The following is a 13727-nucleotide window of genomic DNA, read 5'->3' as shown; positions in this document are numbered from 1 at the left end:
TAAACTATCATACAAAAGATGTATTCTTCTGACTAGATCTTTACTAGTGTCAGAGTGACCTGACTGGGATCTGAACCCAGTCCCCTTTGATTGGGAGCTTGCTGCTTTAACCATTCAGCTATCCTTGGTCTTTCTGAAAGAAGATTTCGGGCCCCAATGATATATTTAATTGAGAACCTGTCTCAGTAAACTATGATATAAAAGAGTAATTTCTCTGACTGGATCTTTCCGAGTTACCAAACGATCTGACTGGGATTTGAACCCAGTCCCATTTGATTGGGCGCTTGCTGCTTTGACCACTAAGCTATTCTATGTGCTCCTGTCACATAAATGATCTTTGACCTGCATTTTTCCACAGTACAGTGCTCCCGCCAAACAAGATATTTGATTTGTGTTTTGTAACATGTATTTAAAAACAGCAGAGTGCTCCTGTCACAGAAAGGATCTTTGACCTGCATTTTTATCACAGTACAGTGCTCCCGTCAAACAAGATATCTCTCTCTCTCTCTCTATACAGTATGTCCCATGGAACACATTTTCTTACTATTCCTAAATAAATATGTTGTATTCTAGTTTGTTTCTATGTTTTGCTGTAAAATATTAATACATCAATATGGGCATACTATAAATTCCTTTATTTATTTTTTTAAAATGTCTTTTTAGTCCTATTTTGTGTAACATAACACACATTGTCATAACAAATAATCAATAAAGTCTTACCCATACTTTTGTCCCTGTTTTGTTTTGGCAAAACAATTAAAACTGTAATAAAATTGCAATAAATTAATTTGAAAATAAAAAAGTAATACCGGGCTGACATGAAATCAAAATACCCCCACCCTGCAAAGCCTTTCCCAGAATCTTGGCATCGCATCTCAATTAATCTTATCAGCGGTGATGCGTTCAGGAACATCATGTCAAGAAGTCAGACAGAGAAATGTTGCATATTTCAATGGTAGTTTAATTCCAACATTCAACAAAAGTTCCCGAATCATCAATCACTGTTTTCTCTTTCTTTTTTTCCCATGTGTGATTTTTTTTTTTGTTTGTATATTTTTTTTATTAAAAATAATTTTGTTGTTTTCGGTTCACATTTAAGAGTTGATCCTTCGGGCTCTGAAGACCGTGTGAGGCGTTTGTGTAACACTGAAAAGAAAAAAAAATCAAAGGAGGATAATACTGCAAGTGAAAAGTGTACCAATACTTTGTACATGATTGTACACTAAAGAATACAGTAGTGTTAATAACAACAATAGTGTTAGTCCTCAATGGATGAGTCCAGAACTGCAAATGAACCTACAACAGGAAGCGGATTTTTGCCGACACTGCAGTTTGGTTGTTTGTGACTGATAGTGAAGGTGGTTACAATCGTTCGGGGACAAGAACGTGACTTTTCTTCCCTTCATTGTTAGAAGGGAAGTCATCTTCGTCCTCACTCTTCTGTGTGCATCCAACTTTTAGCAGCAGCGGCGATGTTTTGAATGGAGAAAAATATTATTTCCAACACAGCCTAAAATGTGACATACTAAAGGCACATTCAGCTCACTTTTAAAGCAATGATACGAAACAAACAGCCTCATTTTACATTTGGTGCACTGGCTAATAAGCAGGAGAGAACCAGCCTCTATTGTTGCCATGGTGATCCCACATCACCCCCTGTTAGCGGTCTGGCGGACCAGCCTGGAAACCGTTCACGTCATGTTAGCATTCATAAAAAACAAAATATTGTTTGTGTTTTCTTATCTATTTCACAATTGTAGTGTAAAAAAAAAAAAAAAAGCTAATTTTCCCCAAGTTCTGCTTTATAACAACATTGTGGAGATGCACAGTGTAAAGTACAAGTGCACAAGTACTGAACAACAATGTTAACTGAATGGTGATTTCAGCCAATCACAAGCTGGAAGAATGTCATTTCCTGGAAAATGGCGTTTTGACGATGGCAAATCATTGATACCCAAAAAGAACACAAACAAAAAAATAAAAAAAATTAAATTGGCTTAAAAATGTCCCATACAAAATAAAAAATAAACTAGAACATTTATAATAAAATTGGACAAGTTGGAAGATATTTTTGTAAAATATGTTGACAGAGAAATCAAAAATAGTTTCCGCATTTTGCTTATAAAATATTTAAAAACATTAATAATTGGAGGAATCGACCTAAAAATATCCCATACAAAATAAAAAATAAACAAGGACGTTTATGATAACATTGGAAAATGTGGAAAATAGTTTGTGAAATATTTTGGCCCCTCATAAAAAAAAAATAATATATATGAATTATGTTTAAAAAAGAAAAAAAATGTCAGTAACCTCAAATAAAATGGCAAAGCAACAGGTGGCGCTATTAGAATTGAAGGAAAATGGGACAATAGTAACAAAGGTCGAATGGTATTAATATGTAAAAAACATACAAAATGAACCACCTAAAAAAAAATATATATATATATATATATATATATATATATATATATATATATATATATATATATATATATATATATATATACATGTATATATATATATATATATATATATATATATATATATATATATATATATATATATATATATATATATTTAATACATCCATTTCCTACCACTTGTCCCTTACGGGATATGGATATATATATATATATATATATATATATATATATATATATATATATATATATATATATATATATATATATATATATATATATATATATATATATATATGTATGTATATATACATACATACATACATACACATATATACAGGTAAAAGCCAGTAAATTAGAATATTTTGAAAAACTTGATTTATTTCAGTAATTGCATTCAAAAGGTGTAACTTGTACATTATATTTATTCATTGCACACAGACTGATGCATTCAAATGTTTATTTCATTTAATTTTTATGATTTGAAGTGGCAACAAATGAAAATCCAAAATTCCGTGTGTCACAAAATTAGAATATTACTTAAGGCTAATACAAAAAAGGGATTTTTAGAAATGTTGGCCAACTGAAAAGTATGAAAATGAAAAATATGAGCATGTACAATACTCAATACTTGGTTGGAGCTCCTTTTTCCCCAATTACTGCGTTAATGCGGCGTGGCATGGAGTCAATGAGTTTCTGGCACTGCTCAGGTGTTATGAGAGCCCAGGTTGCTCTGATAGTGGCCTTCAACTCTTCTGCGTTTTTGGGTCTGGCATTCTGCATCTTCCTTTTCACAATACCCCACAGATTTTCTATGGGGCTAAGGTCAGGGGAGTTGGCGGGCCAATTTAGAACAGAAATACCATGGTCCGTAAACCAGGCACGGGTAGATTTTGCGCTGTGTGCAGGCGCCAAGTCCTGTTGGAACTTGGAATCTCCATCTCCATAGAGCAGGTCAGCAGCAGGAAGCATGAAGTGCTCTAAAACTTGCTGGTAGACGGCTGCGTTGACCCTGGATCTCAGGAAACAGAGTGGACCGACACCAGCAGATGACATGGCACCCCAAACCATCACCCAACCATGCAAATTTTGCATTTCCTTTGGAAATCGAGGTCCCAGAGTCTGGAGGAAGACAGGAGAGGCACAGGATCCACGTTGCCTGATGTCTAGTGTAAAGTTTCCACCATCAGTGATGGTTTGGGGTGCCATGTCATCTGCTGGTGTCGGTCCACTCTGTTTCCTGAGATCCAGGGTCAACGCAGCCGTCTACCAGCAAGTTTTAGAGCACTTCATGCTTCCTGCTGCTGACCTGCTCTATGGAGATGGAGATTTCAAGTTCCAACAGGACTTGGCGCCTGCACACAGCGCAAAATCTACCCGTGCCTGGTTTACGGACCATGGTATTTCTGTTCTAAATTGGCCCGCCAACTCCCCTGACCTTAGCCCCATAGAAAATATGTGGGGTATTGTGAAAAGGAAGATGCAGAATGCCAGACCCAAAAACGCAGAAGAGTTGAAGGCCACTATCAGAGCAACCTGGGCTCTCATAACACCTGAGCAGTGCCAGAAACTCATCGACTCCATGCCACGCCGCATTAACGCAGTAATTGAGGCAAAAGGAGCTCCAACCAAGTATTGAGTATTGTACATGCTTATATTTTTCATTTTCATACTTTTCAGTTGACCAACATTTCTAAAAATCCCTTTTTTGTATTAGCCTTAAGTAATATTCTAATTTTGTGACACACGGAATTTTGGATTTTCATTTGTTGCCACTTCAAATCATCAAAATTAAATGAAATAAACATTTGAATGCATCAGTCTGTGTGCAATGAATAAATATAATGTAAAAGTTACACCTTTTGAATGCAATTACTGAAATAAATCAAGTTTTTCAAAATATTCTAATTTACTGGCTTTTACCTGTATATGTATTCGTTAGGTCAGGAAAAAACACGGAGGCTATTTCATCCCTACAAGCCTGTTTCGCAGGTTTCCCTGCTCTTCAGCGCATTTCCCGATATTAATTGGAGAATATTGTCTTGAGAATTGATAATAATATCCGCCTGAATGCAGCTGAGATAGGCACCAGCACCCTCCGCGACCCCGATAGGGACAAGCGGTAGAAAATGGATGGATGGATGGAATTGGAGAATATTGACAAATATGAGAACAAATAATCAAAAAAAGAGAGGCAATTTAGTGACCCCAAATATAACGGCGAAGCAAAGGGTGGCGCTGCTCTAAGCATTAATTGAAGCATTCCGGAATAGAGTAATTCCCGGAAAACGCAAAAATGATGTAACTGACATTTGAAAATGCCCCTCCGGCCCCTCATGTAAAATCTAATTTCCCTCGTCTTCACTTGGATGGGAATTATTGTCATGCAGTAGCTTCAAAGACCAACATTATTCCTGACAAAAATACATTTCTGTGTAAAAGCGTCTCCGAGGTGAGGACGCTGTCGGAAGCGTGTTAGCGAGGCACGTACGGTTCCCTTTTTGGAACCCCCCCCCAAAAAAAGGAGCTTTTTGACCCCCCTCCTTCCTGAAAGTGAGCTCCCTCTAGTGGCCATCGGCCAAAGTGTCCCACGACTAAGATCATGCAAATCACTTGGAAAAACACACAATTAACAGTATTAGGGAATAATTTCTATATAGATTTACACGTACACATCAATTCTTATACTTTGACGGAATGTTAATCCCTTTTTTGCTGCTCATATAAGGTACAAAATAACTTCTCCTCCTACGTCGTATAATCAACATATTTAAACAGTCCTTTATCGTCTTTTAGAGGAGAAAATCCATAATAAAAATAAGTTCTATGCTTTTTTTTCCCTCACTTGTATCTTACAATATATTTCTCTCTGTCAACACACACACACACACACACACACACACACACACACACACACACACACACACACACACACACACACACACACACACACACACACTTGTCCCCACTGTGGTTTCTCCTGCAGCAAACTGGCGGCCGTCAAACGGGATGTGTAAACAAAAATGGTGTTAATAAAAATAATGCTCTCCAACAGTCGTCAACAGAGCCCCAGAATTGAGAAGATGTTACAAGGGGCACACGGCGCAGCCGCACTCCAGGGCCGTCTCCATCTCCTCGGAGTACGACATCCCGTCGGTGCAGCGGAACACCACCTTCTTCCTCCGAGTCTTGGTGACGCCGCAGCAGACGCCCGCCGGCGCCGCCGCCTGGCAGGAGCGAGGGCAATCCATGCGCGGGATCTTGCTGGTGGACGCGCACGTCCGCAGGGCCTGGTGGCGTTTCAGCTGCTCGCGCACCATCTCGCCTGGGCACGCCACCTCTTGACAAGACACACGGCGTACGTGAGGGACCACATTTACTATCAAATAGCCAAAACTCCTCCGAAAACATTACGATAAAAAGTAATAATATTTACACGTAAACATAGCAGGCAAACATTCAAGATTCAAGATGCTTTATTATTGTCCATTCTTTAACATGTACCCCAGGTAACACCTAACGTTAGCGTAACGTTACTGTATGGTTCTCGTTTGGTTATGCAAGATGAGAACATTTTAAGAACATTCTCAGAACATATCAAAACCTATGACACACAAAATATTTGCCTGCAATGGAAACAGCGACCGTTAGGCTTTTCAAAGTGTTTTTTTCCGCAAATTTACTTTATATACATTGTGTAGTAACGTTTCCCTTTGTTCCGCGAACGTGTTGTTTTTTTCAAGTAACCTGACGCGCATGCGTGCAGCCTTGACTCAGTGAGTCGAGGCTGAGCACGGAAGCTTCTACGCATGGGCGTAGAATCTTCTATAAAACAAAGAGCCATACCTTCGCTAAGACAAAGAGGACTTTACCAAGCTCGACGACACACGCTCGACAACGCTGCAAATTCCAGAATCCCGATAAATCAGGCAATTGCATTGATCACATGTAAGTAGATAGAAAGAGTGAAATACGAAGCACATTTTTGTGTAACTATTTCTACCCTACAATTTCAGACCATTTTACGGTTTTAGCGTTGTTTCAATTGCGCGCCATGCTCAACTGCTGCGCGGCACCATATAAACTAGCATGCATTTCTCATGCATATTGGCTGTTATATAGTTTCCAAATACCAAAGAATGACTTCTGAAGAAGGGTGGATCTATCTGTAGCCTAGTTAAACAATAATTTGCCCGGGCATTGTCATATTTTGAGTCACGAATGTTGCCTGCACGTTCCGTTAAACATTATCACAATTTCAGAAGGGTTAAAACCATTAAAAATCAGTTCCCAGTGGCTTATTTTATTTTTCGAAGTTTTTTTCAAAATTTTACCCATTACGCAATATCCCTAAAACATTTTTACATACACCCGTCCATTTTCCTATGACGTCACAATACAAACAAACATGGCGGATAGAACAGCAAGATATAGCGACATTAGCTCGGATTCAGACTCGGATTTCAGGGGCTTAAGTGATTCAACAGATTACGAATGTATTGAAACTGATGGTTGTAGTGTGGAGGCAGGTAGCGAAAACGAAATTGAAGAAGAAACTGAAGCTATTGAGCATTGCCAACCTTGAGACCTCCGATTTCGGGAGGTGGGGGGTGGGGCGGGGCGTGGTTAAGAGGGGAGGAGTATTGTCATCTAGAATTCACCAAGTCAAGTATTTCATACATATTATATATATATATATATATATATATATGTATATATATATATATATATATATGTGTGTATATATATATATATATACACACACATATATATATATATATATATATATATATATATATATATATATATATATATATATATATATATATATGTATATATATGTATGTGTGTGTGTATATATATATATATACACACATATATATATATATATATATATATATATATATATATATATATATCTACATCCTGAAAATATGCAAACAAAACTGTGTTTAGATAACTGATACTTCAAACTTGCATAAATAAATATTAAGGAATATAACATAACTTGGCTTCTGAGAGTTTCAAAATGTAATGAATAAAATGCTAAAGTTGTTGATAAACAAGCTATTATTTTAATAATTAAATATGGTCATTTTAAATGAATTATTATGATAATTTAAAATCAATTATTTCAAATATGTTTATTTTAATGTATAATTCTATGGCTGGAGTCACAAAAAAAATACAAATAAAAATACAATTAATTTTGATGTTTTTTGCAAAATATAGTAAAAATGTGGGCAACCCATTTTCTTTGTTTTTTTGTTTTTTTTATAGAATAAACAACACAATGAAGAGGTTTCAACAGAGGGCTTATAAGCGTAGATGGGCTGCCACAACTAGGCATTTGAAGAAGCAATGCCGACAGTCAACTTTAGAATTAGAGAGTGATGATAGCGAGCAAGAGAATGACACGACAATCTTTACAACTCCAGAAACAGTGACAACCCTTCAGTACATGGATGCTGCGGAGACTGCTTCTTGCACTGCCGCGGGTGCTGACAATGCCACCTACAGTGGCCCTGATAGTGATGAGCCTGATGAAAATGATGCTGATTGGAGACTAATCGACCATCATGTCACCTTGTCATCTGATTCAGAAAATGAGAGTGATAGTGACTGCTTTGACGATAATTTGAGGTTGTGGGCAACTGAATATCATGTCAAACATAATGCATTGGACAGCCTTTTGAAGCTACTCAAGAAATCGGGCCACCCTGATTTACCCAGCACTGCACGCACCATACTGAACACAGCTAGAGATGTGGACACACAGGTTAAATCTGGAATGGAATATTACTACTTAGGACTGGGCAGTGAACTACTAAAACATTTCAAGATGTACCCGCTGCACAAGAGGACTCAAGTCAATGCACTCGAAATATCGTTGAACATAGACGGCCTGCCACTATTCAGAAGTTCCAATGTGACACTATGGCCAGTACTCTGTGCTATTGTTAACATGAAGCCCACTGTCGTCTTTCCAGTGGCGTTGACGTGCGGAACTTCAAAGCCCATTGACTTGGACTTTCTGATGGATACCATTCTTGATATGAAGACGGTTTTGCAGCATGGCCTACATGATGGCAATGAAACATTCCAAGTCACTCTGAGATGCATAGTGTGTGATGCTCCTGCGAGGGCCATGGTAAAAAAAACGAAACTGTTTGCAGGCTACTCTGGCTGTGACAAATGTTGTCAGCGAGGCGAATATTTTGGGAGGATTACCTACCAAGAAATCGAGAACCTGGTTCCACGGACAGATGCCTCATTTCGCAGTCAGACTTATGCAGAACACCACCATGATGGTGGTCCATCCCCCTTCTGCCAGTTACCTATTGATATGGTTAAAAACTTCCCAGTAGATTACATGCACCAGGTGTGCTTAGGCACCATGAAGAGGCTTCTCCTTGTCTGGATTAGAGGTAAAAGAGAGGTTAAACATTCAGCAGATCAAATTCAACAAATTAGTGATAGGCTGGAAGGAATGAGAACCACATTCCCATTTACATTCGCCAGGAAACCACGGTCACTAAAAGAAATTGACAGATGGAAAGCCACTGAGTATAGACAGTTCCTGTTGTACACAGGAAAAGTGGTCCTTCGTGGAATTCTTAGACCAGATCTTTATGATAATTTCATGACACTGAGTGTTGCTGTGTCAATACTTGTGGCACCCAAACTTGCTGAAACTCACATGATAGATTATGCTCACCAACTCCTTGTCCACTTTGTTACACAAGCTCGCAATCTGTATGGCGTTGAGTTTCTAGTATACAATGTGCACTCTTCACTTCACTTAGCTGATGAAGTGAGGGAGCATGGATCATTGGATGCATGTGCAGCTTTCCCTTTCGAGAACTTCATGCACAAGATGAAGAAACTTGTGAGATCAGGAAAAAGGCCCTTGGCACAAGTTGTCAAACGGCTTAGTGAAAGGAGCAAGAAGATAGAGCTTGAACTGAAGGACAGTCCAAAAGTGTGTACGAAACCCCCAAACAATGCTTATGTACTGGAAGATGGGACATGTTGTGAAGTGACTTCTGCTGAAAAAAGGGACTTCTTCTTGTGCCGAGTCTATGAACGTCCTGAAGCTCTCTTCATTGAACCCTGTGACTCTAGGGTCCTTAGAGTGTACAGAGGACATAGGAGGTACACACGCATGCGAGTCCTTTCGGCAGAACGCCTCAGAACCAGTGCCATCAAACTGGATGAAGATGAAACGGGGCATAGCATATTCATGGGGATACTGCATGAATTTTGAACAGATCAATAACCAGTAGTAAGTAGTAAAAGGTCTGCTTGGAGCATGTCTAACCAGAAGAGTGTGTGCAGACTAAGAATAACTGACTAACTGTATCAGGATTTATAAATAACTATTTGATGCAGTATTGAAATTGTAATATTATCTGATTGTTTTCCAGATGGCTCCTTCGTATGTGGTCGTTGAGTTCCTTGGTGAACGTTCAGTCGCTGTTGTCCCAACCATATGGACAAAAGATGATGGAAAGGTTATTACTTTTTCTGAAAAGTACTGTGCTTGGCATAATATTGTAGCTTATTATTAATTATGTCATTCATCATGACTGAATTATTTTATCTTCAGAATACCTTATGCTATTGGCCAAAGCCAAATCCTACCCACTCCAGAATCCGGAGAGCTGAGATTCCTGACAAAGAAGTCTGGGATAGGCTACCAATTCGGGTTTTCAGGAAAACATTGACTGGTAAGGGAATATTGTCAAAGTAATATCATGTATATCTTAAACAACATAATTCATATTGAGTCATCAGCATACTTTGAAATTTTGCAGAAGACTTTGACAAGGCCCTTCAATATGAAAAACAAGCTGAAATGTTTTCGAGCCCAGAGGAAGAAGAAATATCAACCAAACGGAGTCACATCACCCCTGAACGTTATAGAAACGATGAGGAAGATGTGTTTGATGCTGACGGTTAGTCACTTTTCAAAGACTGTTTACTTACAATACTCAAACACTAAAGTGGTGCATAAATTTTATTGTCTTTGTTGGTTTAGACGAAGAGGAAATTCGGCCAAAAAAGAAGTGCAGAAAAGAGAAATCACAGATCCTCATCCAGGCACCCCCACTGCCAGTGCTCCCACCATTGAACTTTCCAATCTCCAGCGAGTACCAGACCACTTCAGCCAGTACCAGCCAATACTACACCACTCCAAGGCATCCAGGCCGACCTCACAGCCCAGCGAGAAGCAGCACTTACAGGCTCAGTCCAGACAGGAATCATGCATCTAGCTCAAGCCAGTACCAAACCACTCCAGCCAGTATGAGTCAGTACCAGACCACTCCAAGAAGCAGCAGGAATGCCCTTGAAAGTGAACGTTAGTTGGCTTTTTAACTGTTGATAGGTGGTGTTAAACAGGCTGTTACAACGGGCAGTAATACGAATTACCTCTTTGACTTTTGTTGTCTTTGCAGTTTTCCAGTTAAACATGAAAGTTCAAAAACTAGTTGAGAACCAGGGAGAACTGATGCGCATGCTGAGAGGGCTGGCAGCACAGTCTGTGGGGCCAGAAGCTGTGGATGTTCAAGATCTCATTGAGAAGCCTTTCGAGACTCTTGAGCAGCTTAAGACCTTCAGTGAACAGCTCGACACTGATCTTCTGCTCAGAAAGCAGCTGGTAATTAGTTTTAATTCCCCATTGCAAAATTATTTTGTTTAGTTATCAAAAAACATGTTCTAATCAAGTACAATATTGTTGTTTATTTATTTGTATAGGTGAAAGCTCTTACTGCTCTTGGTGGGCAGAATTTGGCAGACACAGTGAGGACAATGCTGAGGAAAATTGCCACAAACAAAGTCCTGGAGCAGCTTGGTCTCCGTGGAAAGACAGGCAAAGTGGCATTTGAGGACTTGCCCTTTTACAGAATAATAATAAGTAAGTGTTAATAATAGGTTTGCATCTTTGAACATGTTGCATGTATGCTCACAAGGTCGATCTAGCTGTTATTATTACGGTATTTATTCTAAAGGGAATTCTAAATTGTGCTGGTGATTCCAGAGGCATGCAGGGGTGTTTACAAACAGACGACCACAGCTGAAGTAGATTGTGAGCTTGGAGAGGTCCTGAAACTGGCCACTTTTCGAAAGGGAGGTTCAAAGTTTGAGGTACGGAGAATTATGATAAGATATCCCAATTTTGAATTCCATTTTATTGAAGTTCCACTGCATGTCTTTTAAATTTGCAATTATAACTACTTGCAGGAGAAGAGGAGGAATTAAGAGGAAGCGACGGCGAAGAAGGGCAAAGGGAGGTGTACAAAGGAATAGGACAGTGATATGAGTGACCAGGTAATTGAAAAAGTAATTATGCCAATGTTTTAAATCAATTCATGAAGATCACAGTTCTGTGTTGAATTTGCAATTATAAACACTTGCAGGAAGCGACGGCGAAGAAGGGCAAAGGGAGGTGTACAAAGGAATAGGACAGTGATATGAGTGACCAGGTAAATGATAAAGTAATTATGCCAATGTTTTAAATCAATTCATGAAGATCCCAGTTCTGTGTTGAATTTGCAATTATAAACACTTGCAGGAAGCGACGGCGAAGAAGGGCAAAGGGAGGTGTACAAAGGAATAGGACAGTGATATGAGTGACCAGGTAAATGATAAAGTAATTATGCCAATGTTTTAAATCAATTCATGAAGATCCCAGTTCTGTGTTGAATTTGCAATTATAAACACTTGCAGGAAGCGACGGCGAAGAAGGGCAAAGGGAGGTGTACAAAGGAATAGGACAGTGATATGAGTGACCAGGTAAATGATAAAGTAATTATGCCAATGTTTTAAATCAATTCATGAAGATCCCAGTTCTGTGTTGAATTTGCAATTATAAACACTTGCAGGAAGCGACGGCGAAGAAGGGCAAAGGGAATGGACAGTGAGATGAGTGACCAGGTAAATGATAAAGTAATTATGCCAATGTTTTAATTCAATTCATAAAGATCCCAGTTCTGTGTTGAATTTGCAATTATAAACACTCGATTGTATTGTACATATGTCCCGGCAAGAAATCTGCGTTCAAAGAACTCCGGCTTATTATTGATACCCAGAGCCCAAAAAAAGTCTGCGGGCTATAGAGCGTTTTCTATTCAGGCTCCAGTACTATGGAATGCCCTCCCGGTAACAATTAGAGATGCTACCTCAGTAGAAGCATTTAAGTCCCATCTTAAAACTCATTTGTATACTCTAGCCTTTAAATAGACCCCCCTTTTAGACCAGTTGATCTGCCGTTTCTTTTTTCTCCTCTGCTCCCCTCTTCCTTGTGGAGGGGGGGGGGGGGCACAGGTCCAGTGGCCATGGATGAAGTGCTGGCTGTCCAGAGTCGGGACCCGTGGTGGACCGCTTGCCTGTGCATCGGCTGGGAACATCTCTGCGCTGCTGACCCGTCTCCGCTCGGGATGTGTACAAAGGAATAGGACAGTGATATGAGTGACCAGGTAAATGATAAAGTAATTATGCCAATGTTTTAAATCAATTCATGAAGATCCCAGTTCTGTGTTGAATTTGCAATTATAAACACTTGCAGGAAGCGACGGCGAAGAAGGGCAAAGGGAGGTGTACAAAGGAATAGGACAGTGATATGAGTGACCAGGTAAATGATAAAGTAATTATGCCAATGTTTTAAATCAATTCATGAAGATCCCAGTTCTGTGTTGAATTTGCAATTATAAACACTTGCAGGAAGCGACGGCGAAGAAGGGCAAAGGGAGGTGTACAAAGGAATAGGACAGTGATATGAGTGACCAGGTAAATGATAAAGTAATTATGCCAATGTTTTAAATCAATTCATGAAGATCCCAGTTCTGTGTTGAATTTGCAATTATAAACACTTGCAGGAAGCGACGGCGAAGAAGGGCAAAGGGAGGTGTACAAAGGAATAGGACAGTGATATGAGTGACCAGGTAAATGATAAAGTAATTATGCCAATGTTTTAAATCAATTCATGAAGATCCCAGTTCTGTGTTGAATTTGCAATTATAAACACTTGCAGGAAGCGACGGCGAAGAAGGGCAAAGGGAATGGACAGTGAGATGAGTGACCAGGTAAATGATAAAGTAATTATGCCAATGTTTTAATTCAATTCATAAAGATCCCAGTTCTGTGTTGAATTTGCAATTATAAACACTTGCAGGAAGCGACGGCGAAGAAGGGCAAAGGGAGGTGTACAAAGGAATAGGACAGTGATATGAGTGACCAGGTAAATGATAAAGTAATTATGCCAATGTTTTAAATCAATTCATGAAGATCCCAGTTCTGTGT

The 13727-nt window shown here is 39.0% G+C and overlaps 1 protein-coding gene and 1 long non-coding RNA gene across 4 annotated transcripts; both read left to right on the top strand.

Moving 5' to 3' along the window:
• The first annotated feature begins 9839 nt into the window (after positions 1-9839).
• LOC133617387 (uncharacterized) lies at positions 9840-11756 on the top strand. 3 transcript variants are annotated; one of them, XM_061977326.1, is made up of 8 exons: positions 9840-9937; positions 10033-10153; positions 10241-10381; positions 10465-10785; positions 10883-11085; positions 11184-11343; positions 11467-11573; positions 11670-11756. In XM_061977326.1, exons 1-8 carry the CDS (start codon positions 9851-9853, stop codon positions 11685-11687), a joined length of 1158 nt encoding a protein of 385 aa, XP_061833310.1. In that variant the 5' UTR covers positions 9840-9850; the 3' UTR covers positions 11688-11756. The 3 variants fall into 3 exon arrangements, with proteins under 3 accessions (XP_061833310.1, XP_061833311.1, XP_061833312.1); XM_061977327.1 differs by lacking the exon at positions 11467-11573; XM_061977328.1 differs by lacking the exon at positions 11670-11756 and having other exon boundaries at positions 11438-11477.
• Positions 11757-12284: 528 nt separating this feature from the next.
• LOC133617388 (uncharacterized) lies at positions 12285-13666 on the top strand. Its single transcript, XR_009816998.2, has 4 exons — positions 12285-12904; positions 12994-13059; positions 13459-13510; positions 13600-13666. It is a non-coding gene; the product is annotated as an uncharacterized lncRNA (long non-coding RNA).
• Positions 13667-13727: the final 61 nt, after the last annotated feature.

Source organism: Nerophis lumbriciformis, linkage group LG16, assembly GCF_033978685.3.
Source record: "Nerophis lumbriciformis linkage group LG16, RoL_Nlum_v2.1, whole genome shotgun sequence".
NCBI classification, from domain to species: domain Eukaryota; kingdom Metazoa; phylum Chordata; class Actinopteri; order Syngnathiformes; family Syngnathidae; genus Nerophis; species Nerophis lumbriciformis.
Note: the sequence above shows the minus strand (reverse complement) of the source record. Positions and strands in the feature narration are given on the sequence as shown.

Coding starts and splice junctions, on each gene's coding strand:
- LOC133617387 (XM_061977326.1), top strand. CDS start 9,851: ATGGCTCCTTCGTATGTGGTCGTTGAGTTCCTTGGTGAACGTTCAGTC. Junction 11,086..11,183: donor TTCTGCTCAGAAAGCAGCTG/GTAATTAGTTTT, acceptor TTATTTGTATAG/GTGAAAGCTCTTACTGCTCT. Junction 11,344..11,466: donor CTTTTACAGAATAATAATAA/GTAAGTGTTAAT, acceptor TGGTGATTCCAG/AGGCATGCAGGGGTGTTTAC.